Here is a 21,283-nt window from a genome sequence, read left to right on the forward strand (position 1 = left end):
TCTGGTTCCTGCCTTCCCTTCCCAGGCCTGTCCCCTGTGCATGGCACATCCCCATGGACTCAGACACAGGATAGAACACAGCTTTACTGGGGGGAATGGCACTAAAGCAGCGGCGGGCTCGGGGTGCGCGGTTTGCCTTGGCCTCAGCATGAGCAATGTGGGTACAAGGACACAGGCTCCGTGGCCAATGGAGCTGGAGGAGATGTGGCCTGGAGCTGGACACCAGGAGCTGCCTGGGGGGAGTCACAGTTGGGTCAAAGCCGTGTTTTGGGGTACAGTGGTATTTCTGGGTGCCCTCATTGCAAACCCTGGGTGCTGTGTGGGGTCCCCTGGGCAGGATGGCGTGGGAAGGGTGCTGCAGGGCAGGGGCTTGTGGAAACCATCGGAACCCAGGGGTGTTCATTCTCATTATGAGACAGGTCATGGTGCAGGGCAGGGGCTGCTGGGGACGCCTGCACCCAGGGGCACCGCCAGGCTGGCTCCAAAGGGCCCTTCCTCTTCTTCATTACTCAGTCTGTGGACAAAGCTGGGCTCAGCCATGCGGTGCAGGTGGGTCCTGCACTGACCCAGGGCCCAGCCAGGAACCCCTGGAGCCAAGCCGGTTGCCTTGGTGTGGTGTCAGCCCCGTTGGGGTGAGGAGGGGTTGGGTTGGGCTATGGGGCAAGGGTGAGGTTTCCATGGGCTCGGTTGTTTCTTTGGTTTAGATGGGGGGAAATAAGAGGGAAGCAAAGCAGGGAGCAGCTCTCTGCGGAGGCTGCAGCATCCCACTGGCTTGCTCTGGCTCCCACATCCCAGTGCATCCCTATGGCAGTGCCCGGGTCCCCCTCAACACTTCTCATGTACCTTCTGGGTCCTGACCGGCTCCTGGCAGCGGGATGCGAAGCGCAGAGGGGAGTAGCTGCTGGGTCAGTGGGTTATGTACAGAACAGGGGCAGCAGGTAACAACCTGCTGTCCATTGCCATCAGGAGGCTGTGGCTTGCTCCAGCCCTGCTGTGTTGCTTCAAGACCCCATGGATCCATACAGGAGTCATTGGCAAGGACAGAGCGGCAATGGGATGGTGTATTGCTGCTCCCCCAGTGCACTGAGGGCTGGGTGTTATCCTGGTGGGAATGGGGTCCAGGAGCAGGTGGTGAGTCCTGGAGGAGCTGGAAGCTGGGAAGGGCGAGCGGAGCTGTGGGAGTTACTGCGTGTTGATGGCTCTGACACCTCGAGGATGCAGCAGCAGGAGGGAGCAGAAGCCAACCCTGCAGCACATAAAGCAATGGTGGCTGGGGACGTGACTGCAGGGACGGGGACAGCGGGAGGGTTCCGGGTCGGTGTTGTCCTCCCCACCACAGCCATGCCAGTCCCACCACTGCGGGAGCTGACGGTCCTTCTGTGCCCACAGAGCAGGTCCCCTCCTCATCCTCACCTCCTGGCTGGGCAGGGGGGAGCTGCTGGCCACCATAGCAATAAGCCCCTGAAGGCCAAGGAGCTTCTGGCTTCTCCTCAATGCAATCCCAGCTGAGCTCCTGCAGCCGGAGCTGACACCCTCTCCCTGGAGGAACATTCCCAGTTCTCCCTGTTTCGCTGCAGTGGGAGCAGTCTCCCCACAGCTGCCTCCTCTCTGTCCCCGGGGGAAAGGAATACTACAAAGTAAGAGGATGAAGTCGCTCCAGCGGCTGCCGTGCTGTCCCCAAAGGGATGGGGACCAGGTCTTGCCGTGATCCTGCTGCCGGCCCCGTGCCCAGGGGAGCCTCTGTGCTCCACCACCAGCTTCCACCATGGCCGGGAAAGAAAAGGGGCTGAGCTCCCAGCGAGGGCGGCCTCCGCTCCACTCCGAAACATCTCTTCCATGGGAGCAGCCCGATCACCACATCCTGCTGCCTTATTTCTTCTCCCCTTGCCCGTCCCCTGCTGGTGTCTCGGGCTCCCACAGGACGAACTCATGGAGCAGCGTGTTTACTGTCTCGGGACACTCCATCATCACCATGTGGCTGCCCTCATCGATCACTTTCAGGAAGGCAATGAGCAGGATCTGCAGGGACACAGCAGTGGGTGTCAGTGCCGGGATGAGCCCTCTGCATTGCAGAACCCTCACCCAACCCAGCTCCGTCCCATACCTCAGCCATTCGCTGGTCCTCCTCCACGGGGACGAACTTGTCGTGCATGCCATGGACCAGGAGCACGGGCACAGCCAGCTCTGCGTGGTAAACCTCGTCCCCCTCCGGCCAGTACTGCCCGCTCATCATGGCACGCAGCACAAAGGAGGACACGTTGAAGGCATTGCCTTCCTTGAGCAGCTGCTTCTCTTTGGCACCCTGGCGAGCAAAGCCAGCCCTGTGGGATGGAGCCAGCACAGGCAGGGGTTAATGCAGCGGCCCCGGGGGGATGGAAGCATGGGGGACACTGCTGGCAGGGCATGGGATGGACACTCACTTGAGGAAGCTCCAGGCCAGGCACGGGGACAGGCAGTGCAGCACGCAGGTGGGCATGTTGAAGATGGAGCAGAGACTGGGCTCCAGGGCTGTTGGGCCTCCTCCATTGATCATGATCACCTTATGGACCAGGTCTGGGTACTCGTGGGCAAGGAAGGTGCAGAAGGACACCCTGTGAGGAGAGACAGACATGGGGACCATGCTCTGAGCCCATGGCATTGAGGATGCTGCATCCCGAGGCTGATCCCAAGGATCCATGACCAGAGCTCCTCCTGTTTGACCTGTGGGAGCATCTCTTTGGGGCAGGGTAACCCCAGTCAAACCCCACAGCTGGTGCCCTGTAATGCCTGGGCAGAGGGGCTGAGCACAACCACAGCAGGGTGCTGGGGCCCATTTGGGTGCTCAGCAGCCTGGACCAGCCTTGTCCTTCCAATCTAATCCTGCCAGAGCCTGGCTCCAGTTCCCTTTCCTCCAGGCTCTGCTTTCTGCACAGCTTAGTCTCCATCTAATTGACTTGCTTGGGCTTACTCTATTTATAGGCCGTGCTCGGGGATTAGCTGCACCCAGAGACACACACCAAGATGCAGGAGATCAGAACTGAGGGATAACCCACAGCCCTCCTATGCTCCTCCTGAGAGCACAGGCTCTGCTGGGTGCTTCCTACCGAGGAGAGGACAAGGCAGGGGGATGAATCCACCCCTCCTGGGACCCCCTGGTCCCTTACCCATACGAGTGTCCTATCAAGATGTTCCTCTTCTTGGCATAGCGCTTGAACACGGCCCTCATGTCCTCGGCCAGCGCATAGAAGGTGTAAGCTGCGGCGATCTGGGGCGCGGAGCTGCAGCCGTGGCCGGCCAGGTCAGGAGCCACCACTTCATAGCCCAGCTTGGCAAAGAAGTCCAGCTGCTCCTTCCAGATGTCCAGCGAGCCCCCCACGCCGTGGATGAAGAACAGGACCACGTCACTGTGTGTCCCTTTGCAGCTCGTGATCTGCTTCTTGCAATCAATGGTGATGACTTTCTTGGGCTTCCTCTTCCGCCGCTTCCCGGATGCGGCAGCCGCTTCCCGCATGGCACATCCCGGTGTGCCGGCCGGAGCCTGCCCGGCCGCATCCGACAGCTCCAGCTCCACGGTGCTGGTGGGCTCCCCAGAGCCATTGGGGCAGTGCAGGATCTCGGAGCGGACGGCATCGCCCAGGTTCTCGATCACTAGCTGCCCGTTGCGGTACACGGTGATCCTGCGCTTGCAGTGCACTGTGCCCCGTGGGTGCTGAGGCTCCTCAGCACCCTCCGGGGCCGGGCGGGGGGGTGCGCTGTGCCTCACCCGCAGGATCCTGCCTGGTTTCACCTCCATGAAGCTGTAGCCGTTGCTGGACTCAATGCTGTCCAGCGGCCCCACGGCGTTGGTGGTTTTGCCCATCAGGCAGCACAGGAGCCCATCGGTGATGCTGTTCAGCATTATGCTCCCTGCAGTGAAGGCAAGAGGGGGGGAAGGAGGCAGGTTAATAGAATCATGGAATGGTTTGGAAAGGACCTTAAGAACATCCAGGTCCAACCTCTGCCATGGGCAGAGTCACCTTCCACTGGAGCAGCTGCTCCAAGCCCCTGTGTCCAACCTGGCCTTGAGCACTGCCAGGGATGGGGCATTTGCCACTTCTTTGGGCATCCTGTGCCAGCTGGGGAACTGCTGGAGGTCCTGGCACGGGGCTGGGGACAGCCCTGTCCCCACCTGCTCTGCTGCCAGCCATGGGCAGAGCCATGAGTGAGGGCAGGATGTGCCTTCAGGGATGCACTGGGGGGTGAATGTGATGCTCCCCAAATCCACAGCCCTCAGCCACCTCCAAACGTGCTTCAGTTTCAGATCACAGATGGAGCCAGCACTGCCTCCATGTCCAGCTCTGCCTGGGCCATGTCCCTGTCACTGAGCTGTGTGACACACGCTGGCCCTGCAGAGGTGAGCTCCAAGCCATGCAGTGCCCGGAGGGCCTCCAAGAAGGGATCTGATCCAGGTGAGGGAAGGAACACGCAAAGAAAAGCCTGTTTGGAATGAAGATGCTATTTCTGGTGCCAACTGTGGAGCTCGGGAAGGATCCAGTGATGAAACTGCATTCTTTATCCCAATTAAATGTATCTATCTATCTGTATCTCCAGTGTAACCACCACCACAAACAGTGGGAGATGGAATTACAGGGATGGGAGATGAAGGTTTCCATTAAAGTCATTCCACAAACCATGTCTGGGAAGAACACAGCGAGAGAACTGGGAGTGACCCAGCACCCTCCCCAGCACCACACGTGATGGGGGAACATGGCACTGTTGTTGCTGTCCCCAAGGCTCCTTCCCTGACGTGTGCTCTTCCAGAGGCATTCAGGTGGATTTAGAAGGGCTCCGGATGCTGCGACCACCGAGCACAGCCCAGAGCAAAGGCAGATACAGGGTAGGAAAAGCTGATGGCACTGGGGGGGCTCTGGTGAGAACCGGGAGGTCCATGCCCCCCAGGCTGGCGGTGGGATGAGGGTTTGGTATTGCTGAAGCTGAACAGGGTGAATTATTGATGCTGATGGGCACAGAAGCACAGTGGGTGCTGAGCACAGGGGCTCTCCCTACTGCTCCTGCAGGATGGAAGGAGAAGGCAAAGCGTTCCTGGGGGAAACTGAACATGTAAACGGCAGTGATGCTGTCAGGAGCAGCCTCCTTAGGCAGGATTATGGGCACTTTGCTAAGTCCATGCAAGGCTCTGGGTGCTGGGCATGCAGCAGAGCTGGTCCCTGGTGCTCATCTCCTTTCTGCTGGCTGGGAAGCTCCCCCAGCACAGGCCCTGGCCAAGCACTGTGTCAAACACTGTGTCACCTGCCTTGTGCTGCTCCAGGGATGCACCCATCCAAGCTGGGGAGCAAGAGCAGGTTTCAGAGCCCTGGGAAGGAGAAGCCAACTCCATCTCCCGCTGGCAAGGGGCTGGGCACCAGACTGGCTGGAGCCCTGGCTGGAAGCTGCACTGGAATGGACACAGCACTGTCCCTGCCATGCTCTTGAGCACCAGCTTGGTGCCAGGCTTGGGCTGCTCTTGATCCCTGAGCAGTGCTGAGCTGGAGATGCCGAGCAGAGAGATGGGGTAAGCACAAAACCAGGGGGAGAGGGGAAAGCGAGCAGAGCCTGAGCCTCACATGGGCATGACTGCAAGCCCTCTGCCAGCTCTGCCCACCCTGCACTGGGCACAGATCCCCTGGGCTCAGCCTGTGAGACCTGGATGTGATCCTGCCACTGATTTCCATAGAGCCTGGCTTCACCTGCACCTCCATTTCACAGGGTGCTGACCATCCATCTGGATTCTAACCAGGACTTGTGCCCAAACTGCTTCACTATTGATTAACATTCCAGGATTAACCCAATTAGCCCAGCCTGTTCATTCCCAGCATTGATTTGCTGGAAGGCTCTGTGGGCCAGGATGCTGCAGCAGATCCAGAATCCAGGCTTGGGCCACGGAGTCACTTTCCAGCATCAGCAGCTCTGGGTCCAAGCCTGGATGCTGTTGTAAGAGAGGGGCCATTCAGCAGAGCTGAGCCACCTCTACTCAGATCCACCCATGGTCCAGGATGCATCTGTCACTGCTGGGTATCCAACTGGGAAAACACCACCCGAATCCCAGCAGCAAACACATCCTGGCCGAGCCATTCATCCACAAGGTGGAGAATGGAGGAACAGGAGTGGAAGCAACTTGAGTCAATGTCAGGCTTCATGTCTCAGGCTGGGAGGTGAAGCACACGCGTCTCCCACCTCCCACACGCATCCTCTACCCCACCGCACCGGCTGCTGCAGCCAGAAACATCCAGGGATGTTCTTTCCAGGCGATGAAAAGGGCTGGAAATGAAAGCAGATGGATGTGAAGAACTTTGCAAAGATGCTGGTAACCATGGCGATGAGCTGCTTTCCCTCCACATCCTCCTCCATCCCAGCAGCCTTCCATTGGCACTCCCAGCAGAGAGTGAGATTCCGGTTGCATAAGGCCAGGCACAACAATGCATCAACCCAGCACCGGTCTCCATGTTCCTTGAGGCTGAGGACACGGCCTGGGGAGGTGGATGGCATCACTCCACACAGTGCTCCCCCCCCAGATTATGTCTTCCCCCAGGAAACAGTTCCCTCAGAGAGAGGATACTGGGATTAATCCCAGGAGGATCATTCATTGCCCAGGTTCAGCTCTAGTCCTGGAGCATCCATGTGGAATTTGGCTTCCCCTTTCCTGCCACTGCAGAGAATATCCCTGCTGGGGAAAAACAACTCCCTGACCTACTTCAGCTCCTTGGTTTTACACAGCTCGATGGCACCACAGCACAGCTGGAGGAAAATGGGACGAGATGGGATGTGGGAAACCTAACAGGGTAATGGCACAGACAGCAACGTGAGGCTGACATAGAGCCTGTGGGGCTGATGTACAGCCTGTGTGTAGGTGACAGAGCCTGAGGGACTGATGTACAGACTGTGTAGGTGATGTAGAGCCTGTAGGGCTAACGTACAGCTTGTATAGGTGGCATAGATCCTGTGGGACTGAGGTACAGCCTGTGTAGGTGATGTAGAGCCTGTGAGGCTGAGGTACAGCCTGTGTAGGTGACATGGAACACACAGAGTGGTATCCTCAGGCAGTGCTCACACCACATCCTCCTGAGGGATGTGACACACTTAATGGCCATGCCAGGCTCTTCCCTCACCATCCCTGCTCCAAACAGCATCCCAATCCTGCCTCTCATGGTAGTGCTGTCCCTGCTGGGTCCCTGCACACAGTACTGGAGACAGCTGATGTCCCACCTGTCTGGGGTGCTGGGAATGACAAAGACCTCCTCCTCCTGTCCCATACCATGCCTGGTAAAACATTTCATCCCATTATGCAAGCCAAAAGCATCATTTACTGCACAAGAGAGTCAGAGCTGGAGCTGAGGGCCATGAACTTCCCTATGGAGACCAGAGTCCAAGCTTTGCTCAGCACCTCCATCCCTTCTCTGCACAGAGCCTTGGGAGCAGCAGGGACTCCATAGCTGCTAGTTCCTTTCAAGACCTCGGAGGAGAGGTGCCAGAAAGGAGCAGGAGCTGTGCTGCAGCCAGAACCCGACCTGCCATAAGGATTTGTTCACCTCTAATCCCTTCCCTTTGGGGCTCACGAGTGTTAATGGTGCCAAATGCCACTCTTGAGGAATGGGCAAATATTGTGATGCTCTTCCCAGCCTCCCCCAGCCATTCCCTGGGAATGAAGTGGAGAAACAGCAGCATCGAGCAAGAGAACGTCTGGTGAAGCCCTGATCTCGGCTCCAAGCAAGAAAATGGTTGTGCTGCTTCATCTGGGCCCCACAAAGGCAATTTCCCTCTGAAGGAAGGTGAACAAGCCACTCAGGTGGTGGGTGGCAAGCACCTGGATTTATTCTGCTCCACCCGGCTCCCATGTCCTGGTGGAATTACAGCAGCTTTATGAGGAGTAAGCAGGCAGGAAGGGTTTAGCAGGCATACAAATAGAAAAGCAGGGAGGCAGCCTGGAGATCCTGAGCACGGGCAGGGATGAGGCTCCTTGCCTGGGGAAGCAGATCCTGAGCACGGGCAGGGATGAGGCTCCTTCCCTGGGGAAGGAGATCCTGAGCACGGGCAGGGATGAGGCTCCTTCCCTGGGCTCCACTGAGGACAAACCACCGTGAGCGCGGACGGGGAGCAGGGCACAGCTCTTTGGGAAGGAGGAAGACCTCGAGAAACAAAAGCTCATGCAATGCACAGCAGGGTAACCCGTGCGTGACCTCTGGAATGCCGCTTCCCAAAGCTCCCCCCGCAGAGCCGCAGCGAGGCTGGATTCCTTTGGAAGCGAGCATCCTCCGGCAGCCTGGAGGGAGCCATGGGAAGGAGGCAGGAGAAGGAGGAATCTCTGCCCCTTGCTCTGCGTGCAGGTGCCCCCTCGGGCTGCAAACGGGAAGCAGAGCAGATTTGCACGCACATAGCAACAGCAGGGCAGAGCCAGCAACCACTCACTGCCATTGCATCACAACAGGAGCTGGCCTTTAACTTGGATCGCCAGGCAGCGTTTTCTAGCCCTGCTGTTAGAACAGGGAGATTGAAGCACAAGCAATGCAGTGCTGCTGCAAGGCTGCTTTCTCCTGCCCTGCAAGCCCAGCTGATGACACTCAAATCCCTTCTCGTTGTCAGCTTTGCGAAAAGAAACCCATCTTTGGGCTATTTTGACCCCTCCTCTCCATTGCTCTGCACCTTCCTCCCCCAGGGCATGTCCTACATCACTGATCGTGCTCCGAGCCCTCGGCACAAAGGAAGAGAGGAATGAGGGGATGCTCACCTCATTTATCGACAAGGATGGGCAGGAGTCGAGCTTGCAAAGGAAAAGGCTTCAATCTTTCAGGAGAGGCAGAACGGACCGAGGCGGAGGGAGCTGGTGCAGGATGCAGGATGCAGCTCGGGAAGGCTGCTCAGCTTCTCGGCTCCTGCAGCTCCAGGTTGCGGTGCCTGTCTGGTTGGGAAGGCTGGAGCGATGTCTTCAGCTCAGCTCATCTGCTTGAGACCAGCATTTCTCCTTCCATCTGCTCCCCAGGAGAGGCTTCATAGCGGAGCTCTGAGCTTTGGGGGGGCTGTTTGTCCTTGTGGTCTATAGCCATAGAAAGCCCCTTAAATCCCTCCTAAAGAGGAGGGCTCTCGGTGTGACAGACAGGAAGATGTGCCAGTCAAGGCAAGGACCTGCACCGCCCGCGAGGGTGCTGCCAGCAGCGGGGGGGGGGGGGCAGGAGGGCTCATCCTTTCCAGTTACCTGGCACTGTTTTCTCACCCTGCTGGTGTTTGTGGCTGCTACAGGCCAAGAGGGTGTCAGTGCCATGATGGTATCAGTGCTATGATGGTGTCAATGCCACGAGGGTGTCAGTGCCACGATGGTGTCAGTGCCACGATGGTGTCAATGTGACGATGGTGTCAGTGCCACAATGGTATCGGTGCCACGATGGTGTCGGTGCCACGATGGTGTCAATGCCACAATGGTGTCAGTGCCACAATGGTGTCAGTGCCACAATGGTGTCGGTGCCACAATGGTGTCAGTGCCACAATGGTGTCAGTGCCACGATGGTGTCAATGCCACTATGGTGTTGGTGTCACAAGGGTGTCAGTGCCACGATGGTGTCAATGCCACAATGGTGTCAGTGCCACGATGGTGTCAATGTGACGATGGTGTCAGTGCCACAATGGTATCGGTGCCACGATGGTGTCGGTGCCACGATGGTGTCAATGCCACAATGGTGTCAGTGCCACAATGGTGTCAGTGCCACAATGGTGTCGGTGCCACAATGGTGTCAGTGCCACAATGGTGTCAGTGCCACGATGGTGTCAATGCCACTATGGTGTTGGTGTCACAAGGGTGTCAGTGCCACGATGGTGTCAATGCCACAATGGTGTCAGTGCCACGATGGTGTCAATGTGACGATGGTGTCAGTGCCACAATGGTATCGGTGCCACGATGGTGTCAGTGCCACGACGGTGTCAATGCCACAGTGGTGTCAGTGCCACAATGGTGTCAGTGCCGCGATGGTGTCAGTGCCATGATGGTGTCAGTGTCACAAGGGTGTCAGTGCCACGAGGGTGTTGTTACCATGAGGGTATTGGTGACACAAGCGTGTCAGAGCTCAGCACGGGTGTGCTCAGCAGGAAGGTGCTGATCACAGCAGCCACACCAGGAGCACAGCCATCACCTCATGGCTGTCCATTCGGGTCTGTATCCACAGCCGTGGCTTTGGGAGTGCTGCCATCACACCCCTCATCCCAACAGGCCGGGACACAACCACCCGGAGCACGCACACCCATTAGAGCCCACGGGATGGGGGAGCTGCTTGTCCCGGCCGTGTGGGGTAACCGGGGGACACCCGGTCCGGGCCGAGGAGCGAACGAGCCTTGAGGGGCGGCTTGGGGCCGGTTTGCTCCCGGGACGAGGCCGCAGCGCTCCGCAAGGCCGCTACCGGCGGCCGCTGCCATGGTAACGGCGCGGCCCTGTACTAAGACTACAAGCCCCATCAGCCATTGCGGCAGGGGGCGCCTGCGGCTGGGTGCAGGGAGCCAATAGCGGGCGAGGTTGTTGGCAGGCCGGGTTGGCCGCGGAGGGCTGGGAGCCATGGCAGCGCTGGGCTGCGCTGTGGGCCGCAGGTAACCGGGAGGGGACGGGAGAGGACGGGCCGGCAGTGGTGATACCGACCCGGTACCGGTGATACCGACCCGGTACCGTTCCCCGCCGTGAGCACGGCCTGGGCTGCGGAGGGACGCGGCAGGGTCAGCCCCGTCCGCCGTGGCTCTGCAGGTCCCGGTCCCGGTCCCGTCCCGGTCCCGTCCCGGCAGCGCTCCTCTGACGCTGCTTTCCTCTGTTCCCAAAGGTTTCTCCACTTGCAGCACGCTGCAGCCGGCTCTGTGCAGCTCCGCACAGCCGCTCTGCTCTCCGGGGCCCTGGAGCTGCCCCTCAGAGGCCACCTCCCCTTCAAGCCGGTAGGAATCAGCCCCGTGTGCCCCTGGACCCACCAGCAGATCCGCACCAAAGCCCGAGGCAACGAATATCAGCCCAACAACCGGAAGCGCAAACGGACCCACGGCTGGATCAAGCGCATCAGCACACCGGCAGGCATCGAGGTCATCCTGCGCCGCATGCTGAAGGGCAGGAAGTCTCTGACCCACTGAGGGCTCTGCTTGTGAGGCAAGCCTGAAGCTTTGGAGTGACCCGAATGGAGCACCCGTGCAGAGGGAGGCTGCACACATATGTCTGTCATGGGTCGGGAGAGTGTTAGAAGTCATGCTGGGGCGAGGGGAGGCTTCAGAGGTGTTGGTTTAATGCCTTTGTTATTAATGATATTCTTAGTGTCCCTTTGTATGTGTGATTCAAAGAGAAACTGCTGAAAACACGAGCTAAATACAGTCCAGCGCTAACTGAACGCGAAACTTCAGTGCGGTGCCTCTGCCTGTTCTGCTCCTCTGGGTTACTTCATGATCAGGGTGCTGGTTCTGGCCTAGAAATGGGGTGCAGGGGGTGGAATTGCCTTGTGGGCACCGCTAAGGAGCCGCCTGATGAGCGGCGCCTCCGGTAACGGAGGTCACGGGAAGATAGGCCAAGAACTACATTTCCCAGCGTGCCGCGCGCCCGGCGCTACATCCGGGTCCTGCGGCCCTGCGCCACAGCCGTTCGCCCCTCCCCCCCGCTCCCCGAGCGAGCATTTCCTGCCTGTGCCGAGCCCTACGCGATGATTGACGGCAGCGCTGACCAATAGGGCGAGAGCTCCGCGGGGCGCGGACCAATCGCAGCGCGCGGGGTGGGCAGCGGCGGGCGGTGGGCGGGCCGAGGCGCGGCTCTCACGGGAGCGGCGGTGAAGATGGTAGGTGCTGCACCCCCCCGAAATGGCGGAGCCCCCGGCCCGGTACCGGCCCGGTACCCCTGCCCCTGCAGCCCCGGCACCGCCGCCCCTCCGGCCGCGCTCCGCTGCCCGCCCGGCCTGGCCCCGGCGAGGCCGCGGCCGCCTCCGGCTCCCGCAGGCTCCGGCGCTGTGGGGCAGGAGGGAGCCGGGGCTGAGCGCTGTGGGGTGGGTGCTGCGGGGACGGGGGCACCCCAGGCGGGGTGCGGGGGTTGCCATGGCCCCCGGCCGGGGGAACCCCACCCGCGGGTCCCCCTAAGGCGTGCGGGGATGGGGAGGGGAGGCCCGGCCTGAGCTGGGCTCTGCAATGGGGGTGCTTGAGGGTTGCTGCGGGGTACGGGCTGTTTCCCAGCACAGCCGGGGTGAGGGCCCCTCCGGGCCGTGGGGCCTACCCCAGCCGGGGGTGTCAGGGTGTGGGGTGTCTGAGAGCAGCAGCGGGGGCTCCCCCGGCCCTGCTGCGCACTGAGGGGCCTGTGGAGGGGGTTCAGGCCTCTCTGGCCTCCCTCAGCAGCAGCAGGCAGCTGAGCTGGTGGTGTGAGGCTGTGGTAGCCAAGAGGCTCCCAGTCTCCTTCTCTCCCTTTGCAACAATGGGAGAGAGTTTTCCTTGTGTCCCTCTAGGAGCTCAGTAACCAGGATGAGACCAGTGCCTGTGCTCTCCATGTGCCACGGGTGAGAAGGCTGTTCCCAAGCCTGTGGCCATCGGTTCTCTCTAACCCACAAGCATTGTGCTGGGGCTGAGCCCTTGTTTCAACCTCTCTGCGTTGGACCTTGTCTTCTACAGCAGTTCCTTTCAAAAGCAGGGAATGGGGAACAGAATATGGGGGGGGGGGGGTGTCCACCTGTTTGGTTTTAGGTGAGCATGATGCTAGGAAGCCGAGCACCCTTGATGATGCAGTAGCTGCATCCCATCTACGTCACTTCCCCAGTTGTAGCAGGAACCAGTGTTGGCTTGGAGGCTTCAACATCACACTTGTTCTGGAGGCCTTTGCCTTTCCTCAAGGGCCCTGAGGCATCTGCTGTGTTTGCTGCTGGGTTTTCACTCCCAGCAGCTTGGCCAGGAGGAAGTTTCTTTGGTTAAGGAGTGGCAGGAGGCACTTGGGGAGCGTTTCCTCCTGGGAGGTGTGACCCAGTGTCCCACAGGGCTGTGAACACAGCACTGACCTCCTGGGGCTTATGTACCTGCTGCCCTTGGAGCAGATACAGATCACTGCACTTGGAGTATTGTCTCCTTCTGAATAGCCAGGAATGTGAGTCCAGGCACTTCCATGGCGGGGGGATTGGATCCAGCAGGATTAGCTGTGCTCCTCAGCTGGACTGGAGATGAGTGCTGGACGTGCTGGGATGGAGAAGCCTCATCTGCTCAGTCACTTTGGTGTCCCTATTGCTGAGCACAGGAAAGGTGGTGGCCGAGAGCCAGGGACCTGTTAAGAGTTGGGTGTTGTAAGCTTCCTGCTTGTGAGCCTGCTCTAGGTTGGGGGGCAGCAAGGGGGGAGCCCCACATTCACCATTTAAATTTCATTTGGGTTGATAATTGTGACCATGTTCTCGCTCTCCTGGGAAACTCCAGTGTGGAATCCCTGTGGAGAGCTGGAATCCGGCCTCTTTCCAGGGAAATGTGGGCTCTGCTGCACCAAATCCTGGTTGAAAACTAAGGAATAACTTAACGTGAGGAACTTAGGGTGAGCTGTAGCTTATTGAAGGGGTACTCGAAGCTCTGTGCTCCCAAGTAAGAGCAGCTATTTGCCATTCTCCGAAATGATGCTCAACCCAATGAGTTCCCAGGCTCTGCTGTAGGAGCAGCAATTGAGGTTGTGCCTGGCTCTGGCTGAGGCTGCTGGAGCCAATGTCCTGCACCAGGAAGGTGACACACTTTGAAGTGTAGCAGGGAGTTTTTCCAGCTCCTTCTCACCAGAGTCGTGGAATGAGTTCACTCTCAGTGGAAGTGGGAACAGGAGAACCCATCAGGACAGAGGTGGGAAGTGCTGAGCTGCTGAGAGATGGATTCTGTCCTAGGGAGCCTGCAGGTGAAGGTGCAGGGAACCAGTGTTGGGGGATTAAGATGGGCAGGAGGAAGCTGCAGTTCCCTGTTTGAACCCACGTTCAAGGTTATTCCTAAACTCAAGTGTATGGGAAGTGTTGAGGGTGGAAACCGGAATGTCAGGGGAGTTGTTAAAACCAGAAGTATGAACCATATTTGCTTGTTTGTCCCATGGTGCCTCTTGGATGTGAATGGGAGATGGAGGGTTCATAACAGAGGGTTCACTTGAGTGAAGTGGAAATGGCCTCTTCCCCCCTGGCACCTTTGTGGCAGCATTTCTGGGTTGCTTCTAACCCTGAAATGATTTCTCGGCTGCTGCTTCACTGTCCTTTTCACACTGCTTCAGAACAAGGGGATGCATGTCCTGGAGAAGGGTCCTTCCATGTTCAGTGCAACAGGCTTGGAATCTTGCAGCATTTTAATGCAAGTTGAATGACTGAGAAGCAACATTTTGGGGCTTCTCTCTCTTCATCTCACTTTTATTCCCCATCTTCTCGTTCTTTCCAATACATTTCTCCCATCATCCTTTATCTCTGCTGTGAGTAGAGAGGCTCCACCGCACTTTGAAGCTGAGTTCTCTGTTTGACCCCAGAATATTCTGCTCCCACCTTCCTGTTTCACTTCAGAGAAGGAAATGCTTGTTCCGTGCTGCTGTGGCTTCAGTAAACCAAGAGGGCTCTGCAGGGTTCCTGTTCAGCAAACAGCTCTGCTGGGCTGGGGGAGCAGCAGCACAAGATTTGGGGTTAGTTTGGAAGTACCAGGAGCCTTGATGTGTGCAGGATGGGATCCTTTCCAAAAGATAATGACGTGGAGCTGGGCTGATAAGCCTGTGATAAGGACTGGGCTTTGGAGGCTCTCATTGCTCTGTGCAACCAACCTTGCCTATAGCAAAGAATGTTAACTGGGAAGGTGAAAGAGCAACTGGTTTGCTGTGCTGGGGTGGTCAAGGCCTCCAGGCAGTGGTGTGGCTGTGGCAGCTTGTGGTGTGATGTTGTGGTTTGTGCTGGTAAATTACTGCTCATCAATGGTGCAGATGTGGCTGTGTCCGGGCTCCCCCGTTGGACACGTCCCTGCCAAAAGAGGCTGAATCAGCAGCTTTCTCACTGAATTACTCAACTTTGGGGATAGAATGAGCCAGGGAAGCTGTGGCTGCCCCATCCCTGGCAGTGCTCAAGGCCAGGCTGGACACAGGCGCTTGAAGCAGCTGCTCCAGTGGAAGGTGTTGGGGTTGGAGCTGGAGGAGCTTTAAGGTCCCTTTAACCCAAACCAGGCTGGGATTCTATGAAATGCAGAAGCTGGGGATTGGCTTTAAGCAAGCAGTTTGGGTGGGTTTCAGTATCCAAGAACCATCTCACTGGGTGGGACCCGGCAGCATCCTTCAGTTCCTGCAGCTCTTTGTCTGAATGACCTGAGTGGCTCCTTCGAGCAATGATCATGTTCTTTCCTCACCTGCTTCTTTGTATCCTGTGTCTTTCCAGGCAGATTTTTTGAAAGGATTGCCAGTCTACAACAAAAGCAACTTCAGCAGATTCCATGCGGATTCTGTATGTAAAGCATCAGTAAGTATTGCCACATCCTTTGGGGGGAAGGTTTCCTTGTGGGGCTCAAAGGCTGTTTGGCTGAAAGAAACTTCCAATGAGGCTTTTGTTTCTTAAAACCCGTGTGTGATCACAGCTGAGAGTTCATCAGCTGAGCTTGGCAAGGTCAGCTTCCTGCTTGCTTTGGTGAGGAATGTGGCTTACATCAGCCAGACCACATCTGTGGTGCTTGTATGATTTCTCTATTCTTGAAGAGTCCTGAAAAATGTGTCAAAAACTGGACCTTCCCCTTTCTATGGGGGTGTTAAAAGACCTCCCAGTGTCCCACAACCAGGGCAGGATATCACAGTGCACTTGCAGCCTGGGTGAACAGGGGCCTTTTGGTTGGTTTAGCTGTGCTTGCCTTAAAACCTCCTGTAACTGTTGTAATTCCTCTACAGAACAGGAGACCATCAGTTTATCTTCCCACGAGGGAATATCCATCTGAACAAAGTAAGTGCCCTGCTAAAGTTGTGAGGGGTTTAATAACTTGTTACAGATCTAATACTCCAAACCTGGGGTACACATAATCCCCCTTGGTTTCAACTTCAGATGAGGTGATACTTTCTGAAACCACCCTGCCAGTGATGAGCAGAGTGCGTCCAGTTCTTGGGTTTGTGCTTTTGGATGCTTCTGAAGCAGTGGGTGTCCCTTCATGCTGTCCTCTCTTTAAGAAGGACCATGGGAGGCAATGTGGCAATTACTGCACCATCTTAAAAGTCATCTTTAAAATGGGATCTCTGAGCCTCTTGATCTTGGACATGACCTGGGTTTTTCTCTCTCTTTTTCTTGGCAGTCATAGTAACAGAAAAGACAAATATCCTCTTGCGCTATTTACATCAGCAGTGGGACAAAAAGGTATGCTTGTATTTCCTTCAGCATTCTTGATGTGCTGCTTGGAGCTTACTGAGCTCAAGATTCATCACAAGATTAAAGAGTTAATGAAAAGAAAGAGCAAGCTGTGCTTCAGGGAGAGCATAGTGCAGGGAGGCTCTAGCTGTTCTTAAAAACCCCAAACAACTCCTCCCCTTCCAATGTGAGGGACATTTACTCAGTGTTTAGTCTAGAACTTGGAGCCTGCACTTCCAGCTCCCTCTCACTGCAGTTTTCCTTTGTGGCCTTGGCAGATGGTCTCCCTGGGCCTCTGTGGCTACTTGATGGTGAGAGTAAAGCTGCTTTTAGCTCGCAGGGCTGAGGGGAAGGCAGATGAGCTTGTGCAGAACTTGAACACACAAGGATGTGTAAGTACCTTGGGTACAAAATCTGAGCTCTCATACGAGCAGCACACAGATGTGCTTTAGCTAGCATTTGAGACTGGGAAACTGGGATACCTGGGTTGGGTGTACTGGGAGCAAGGTGATGGATGACATAGGAGTGGAGATGTGGAAGCAGTGAGTGCATTCATGGCCAGAGCAGAAGTTGTGGAAGACTATGGAGAGAGGTAAAATAATCAGGAACGTTGAAGCTAAAGAGAAAGGATTTGTGTGTGACAGAAGGGTTTGGGAGATCCTGAGGTGTTCAGGGCCTGCCTCAGAGCAGTGGGAAAGAGGATCTGCCTCAGGTTTATGCAGTATTTGAGATCTCAGACTAAAAGGTGCTGGGATCAATGGTGGGTCAGTCCCACCCCCAGATGTCAAGAACAGCGTAGAATCAGCATCTTTTGGCTTTGAGCAAAAACCCTCTTCAGTGCTTGCTCCTCCAGTGTGTCAGGTCATTGCAGCCAGAACCTTCTAGAAACATTCTCCTGATATTCCCACCCGAATCCCAGCCTCTGGAGAATTTCACTGTGCCTTTCTCTGTCCAAACAGAATGCAGCAAAGAAGAGAGATCAAGAGCAGGTGGAAATAGAAGGTGAGAACTCAGCACCACCCCGGAAAATCGCTCGGACAGACAGCCAGGACATGAACGAGGACACTTAAACTCTTGGCTTCCTCCTCTCATACTTTACAGGCGCTTCCTGTTTTGTCTCCAAGTGTGTAAATTTGCCCCTTGCCCCATCTCTCCCCCCTCCACTGTGCAGCCCAAACCACTTCTGACTTCCTAGGAGCCAACATATTTATTTTTTCTCTTGGTTTTGTTCTTTTTTTGTCCTCTCCATTTTTTATTTATGCCGTAAACCTGACGGAGCGGTGGTGGAACAATGGAGTAGATGCTGTAGTAGAACCCTAGTTCCTCCTTTTGCAAACACTGTCACTTTGGCAGGTTTTGAATCTGTTACCTATTGCCCAGCTCTAGCCATGGGAGCCTGGCTAGGAGACATGGGTTGTCACAGAACCCTCCAGAGATACACGCTCTCTACGTACCCACTGGCCTACTACAAGTGGTTTAACTCCTCTTTGGATGTGCCCAGGCCAGCCATAAGTGCAGGGCCTCACCTCACATTCTTCATCCAATATTCTGAAACTGGCACTGCACTAAAACAAAACCCAACCAATCTACATGAGTGTCCTTCAGGGTTACACTGATCTTAGCAAATGTGTTGTCAACTTGATCAATCAGTTGTATTCTGGTCTGTTGTGTAAGGGCCACGCTCCTCCATCGGCACGGGTTTTCTCATGCATCAGAGCACATGGAGAACTCAAGTGAAAGGTGTGTGACTTTTGTTGCTCTGACTTTCTAACCTTCTCTCGGTCTTGGATGGACTGATCTGTGCAACTTCTCCATTGGAATAAAAGGATACTCTTCTACTGTGCTGAGCAGTTGATCACCAGTGTGTGTAAGCAGCAGCTGATGGAGGCAGCCTGTGGCTGGAGCAGTCTGGGAGCATCTCAGCAACTGGATGTAGTTCTGGCTCAACTGCCAGCTCCGAATAATGGTACGTTGTGCTGCAACAGCAGAATGGAGTTGATCAAAACGTGAGCTTCCATGGTCTCTGGTGAAGACCAGTTCCTCTTGGACTCAAGACAGTTCAGTGCCTGTTGCCTGGAACCCTTCACTGATTCTTTGAGAAGAGCCAGACCGGAGGCCTGTGAGTTGTCTGGCTGGATTCAGAGGTTCAGAGACTCAAAGTACATGAGCATTGTCACCTGAAGGGGACAGGAAAGGTGTAGCTTAGTAATGATGTCTTGTTTGCTTTAACATAAGAAGCTGACTTCACACTGTGTTAGTTGAAATTGTCACATTTATAGCTGTGGGGTTTTTTTTCTTCCTTGTTAACAAATCCTAAACACCACGAAATCACGGGAATGTTGTTCTGGAGATCCTGGACAAGCCTCATTCCGAGCGGCTGCAGAAGCTGGGAGCTTTGAGGGGTTCTGCTTTCACTTTCTCCATGGCATTCCCATTCAACCGAGGGCCACCGCGTGTTCAGGTTTGGGAACGAAGGGAACGCAGGGAACGCGGAGGGAGTGAAACTTGCTGCCAACCATAGGTTGCAAGGCAGACCCTTAGGAAGAGCAGGGCACAGCTCACATTGCATTTCTAGATGTACCTTTAGGCACCAGGTTTCTGATGCAACGAATTTAACTTAACACCAGGTAGTTTAGAACTTTGTATCTGCCTCAAAAACAAACCCCGACCAACCTTTTTGCTATGGCAGTAACCTCCAAATTACTGGAATGTCATTGAAAATGCCAACTGTGTTGGTGAAGATAAAATAGACTTGGGTTTCCGTATGATTTACTGGTGATGGCAAGAGGACTCCATGCTGTCAGCAAGTGCTTTTGTGCAAGACATTGAAGATCAGCAGCCTCGTGGGGTGAGGCTGAAGCTGAAGAAGCCTTTGAAGAGCTGTGAGATACCAGAGGGAGAAACGGATGTGCAGCTGGTGGTAAAGTGTGACCAATCTGTGTGTGTAGCAAAGCTGGAAAGCTGCAGCCTCGCAGCAATGTCTGTACAGTGCTTTCAAGTTGTAAAATGCTGTATAATTCATGGTGGATCCGACAAGTTTTGAGCTTTGCTGACTATTCTGCTAGCCAGAGTGATGTACTATTAAAGAGAGTTGGCAGTTCCTTCCTGTTGTAAACCCCCGTCTTTGTTCCCTCCGTGTCTTTTACAACTGGTCTCGGTGGTTATGGGAACCTTTGCCAATATTTCAGTGGTTTTAGGAGGTAAAAGCAAGTTGCCTTTTTCAAGCAGCTGGGAAACACTGGAGGAACAAGGCTTCAGAGCACTGTTAAGTGTCCAGCCGGTTGGGTACTGGTTTTGTTGCATCGGTGCCTGTGTACAAGCAGTGTGGATTTCTGATCCCTGCACTGAGGCTCTCTACATCCAACCCGAAGCCAGAGCTCCCTCCCTTCCTCCTCCAGGCTGCTGCTGGCTCCAGTGCTGTCTTCCAGCTATTGCACTTTGATCCTATATTCTTGTCTGTTTAGTACATGGTAAGTGTCTCGGGTTTGAATGTTGCATGGAAGGTCTCATTTGCCTAACTGTGACTTCCTGGTGCCTTAGTGCATTGAAACCAACACCAACAAATGTTGACAAACCCAAACCCTGGGGGTTTGCTGACCACACTGTGTGTACAGTACTGAGCTCCTCTGATTCCAACTGTTATAAAGTGACTGAGATTTAGCCACCCTCAGGGGGTTTTATATCTGTCTGCATAGTGGTATTTTTATTGTTTCTGTTACCAATGTATACTAAAGGTTTGGGTTTTTAAATGAAAACTTGAGATACTTGTCAGCAATCAGAATTCTGTTCTTTTTTATTGATTTTTTTGAGTTGAATAGCACCTCTTTGCTCCAAAGCCTAACAGCAGAAGTGTTCCCCCCTGTAGGAGCAGCCCCTTCCTGCCGACTGTCCCCTTCTCAAGCCTCTGTCCTGTGTTCAACAGCACTGGAGCTCACCCCCCTGTGAGCAGTTAGAAACCTGCTGGGTAAGTTCAGGCTGTCCAGAAGTCAGGCACTGCCTTTTTCTAACATCAGGATACTGCTGTGCAGGGAAATTCGAGTGTTTTTAAGGGAAACTCTTGCTATCTCATGCTCACTTCTTCATTTCTAGGGGAGCTCTAGTAACAAAAACTACTCCCATAGAGTTGGAGATGGGAAAACAGTGAAAGGGAGGATAGGCTTGAAGGTGGTGTGTGAATTCCCAGCTGAGGGGATGGGTCTGTGGTGATGGTTGGCTCCTGGAGCTGTGCTTATAAAGAACAGTGAGCAGCAGGATGGAGATCCAGGCTGGGAGCTGCTGGTCTCCCCTGATGCTGCAGCTTGGCCCACACTGAGGCTGTCATGGGAGTATTTAAGGTGGGCAGGTTTTCTTAGCTGCATTTCATTAGAAGAAAACAGGCTTTTAGAGTCATTTAGGTAAGTTAGATCTGATTTTAAACCCACAACTTGTTTTTGTAGGCTTGGCCAGACGTGAAGCACCAGCAGGGTTTGCAGTTGCAGCTTGCACAGCCTCTGTCTGCAGGGAGCTGCTTGCTCAGGTTGTGATGAATCCTAAGGCCACACTTAACCCACGTGCTGTTCTCTGTCATCCTGGTCAATGTGCCAAGCTGTGAGCTCCCATGTGCGTGGTTGTCGGGGGTAGATAACAGCTCTGCCTTTGGGAGGGTGGAAAGTTGGCTTTGGAGTGGGATCACTGGGAAAAGGGGCTTCGTTCACTCACCAGCAGCTCAGTTGTCAGGGTTTGGGCTACTTCATACGAGGCAGGTTTGGAACATGCTGGACACTCTACAGACCAGGTTTAACTTCAAAGATTGATATTTTGGTGAGCTCCTTGACACTGGCCTTAAGAGCAAAGACTAAGCAGGAGGCTTGGATTGTCTCTTAACACCACAGCTATCAGCTGCATTACTTCCTGTTGTTTCCTCACTTGTCTTGAACCACAAGCTTAATTTTCTGGTTTAGTTTTAAGATGAGTTGCCTAGCTAGAATAAGAAAACTCATTTGATCTCCTAG

At 55.2% G+C, this 21,283-nt stretch overlaps 3 protein-coding genes across 3 annotated transcripts; 2 read left to right on the forward strand and 1 right to left on the reverse strand.

Annotated features, from left to right (window-relative positions):
• Positions 1 to 1,662: 1,662 nt before the first annotated feature.
• ABHD8 (abhydrolase domain containing 8) lies at positions 1,663 to 3,877 on the reverse strand. Its single transcript, XM_034070889.1, has 4 exons — positions 3,144 to 3,877; positions 2,421 to 2,591; positions 2,105 to 2,321; positions 1,663 to 2,019 (listed from the first exon to the last, which is right to left on the reverse strand). Exons 1-4 carry the CDS (start codon positions 3,875 to 3,877, stop codon positions 1,870 to 1,872), a joined length of 1,272 nt encoding a protein of 423 aa, XP_033926780.1. The 3' UTR covers positions 1,663 to 1,869.
• Positions 3,878 to 10,521: 6,644 nt separating this feature from the next.
• MRPL34 (mitochondrial ribosomal protein L34) lies at positions 10,522 to 11,366 on the forward strand. The gene is made up of 2 exons (XM_034070865.1): positions 10,522 to 10,581; positions 10,806 to 11,366. The coding sequence occupies exons 1-2, from the start codon at positions 10,550 to 10,552 to the stop codon at positions 11,101 to 11,103; spliced, it is 330 nt and encodes a 109-aa protein (XP_033926756.1). The 5' UTR covers positions 10,522 to 10,549; the 3' UTR covers positions 11,104 to 11,366.
• A 383-nt stretch (positions 11,367 to 11,749) lies between these two features.
• On the forward strand, positions 11,750 to 19,393 carry DDA1 (DET1 and DDB1 associated 1). Its single transcript, XM_031043443.2, has 5 exons — positions 11,750 to 11,792; positions 15,345 to 15,425; positions 15,845 to 15,896; positions 16,240 to 16,301; positions 17,252 to 19,393. Exons 1-5 carry the CDS (start codon positions 11,790 to 11,792, stop codon positions 17,360 to 17,362), a joined length of 309 nt encoding a protein of 102 aa, XP_030899303.1. The 5' UTR covers positions 11,750 to 11,789; the 3' UTR covers positions 17,363 to 19,393.
• The last annotated feature ends 1,890 nt before the right edge of the window (positions 19,394 to 21,283 follow it).

Source organism: Melopsittacus undulatus, chromosome 19 (genome assembly GCF_012275295.1).
Source record: "Melopsittacus undulatus isolate bMelUnd1 chromosome 19, bMelUnd1.mat.Z, whole genome shotgun sequence".
Taxonomy (NCBI): domain Eukaryota; kingdom Metazoa; phylum Chordata; class Aves; order Psittaciformes; family Psittaculidae; genus Melopsittacus; species Melopsittacus undulatus.

Coding starts and splice junctions, on each gene's coding strand:
- ABHD8 (XM_034070889.1), bottom strand. CDS start 3,877: ATGCTGAACAGCATCACCGATGGGCTCCTGTGCTGCCTGATGGGCAAA. Junction 2,592..3,143: donor TTGATAGGACACTCGTATGG/GTAAGGGACCAG, acceptor CTCTCCTCACAG/GGTGTCCTTCTGCACCTTCC. Junction 2,020..2,104: donor AGGACCAGCGAATGGCTGAG/GTATGGGACGGA, acceptor GTGTCCCTGCAG/ATCCTGCTCATTGCCTTCCT.
- MRPL34 (XM_034070865.1), top strand. CDS start 10,550: ATGGCAGCGCTGGGCTGCGCTGTGGGCCGCAG. Junction 10,582..10,805: donor GGCTGCGCTGTGGGCCGCAG/GTAACCGGGAGG, acceptor CTGTTCCCAAAG/GTTTCTCCACTTGCAGCACG.
- DDA1 (XM_031043443.2), top strand. Junction 15,426..15,844: donor ATTCTGTATGTAAAGCATCA/GTAAGTATTGCC, acceptor ATTCCTCTACAG/AACAGGAGACCATCAGTTTA. Junction 16,302..17,251: donor ATCAGCAGTGGGACAAAAAG/GTATGCTTGTAT, acceptor CTGTCCAAACAG/AATGCAGCAAAGAAGAGAGA.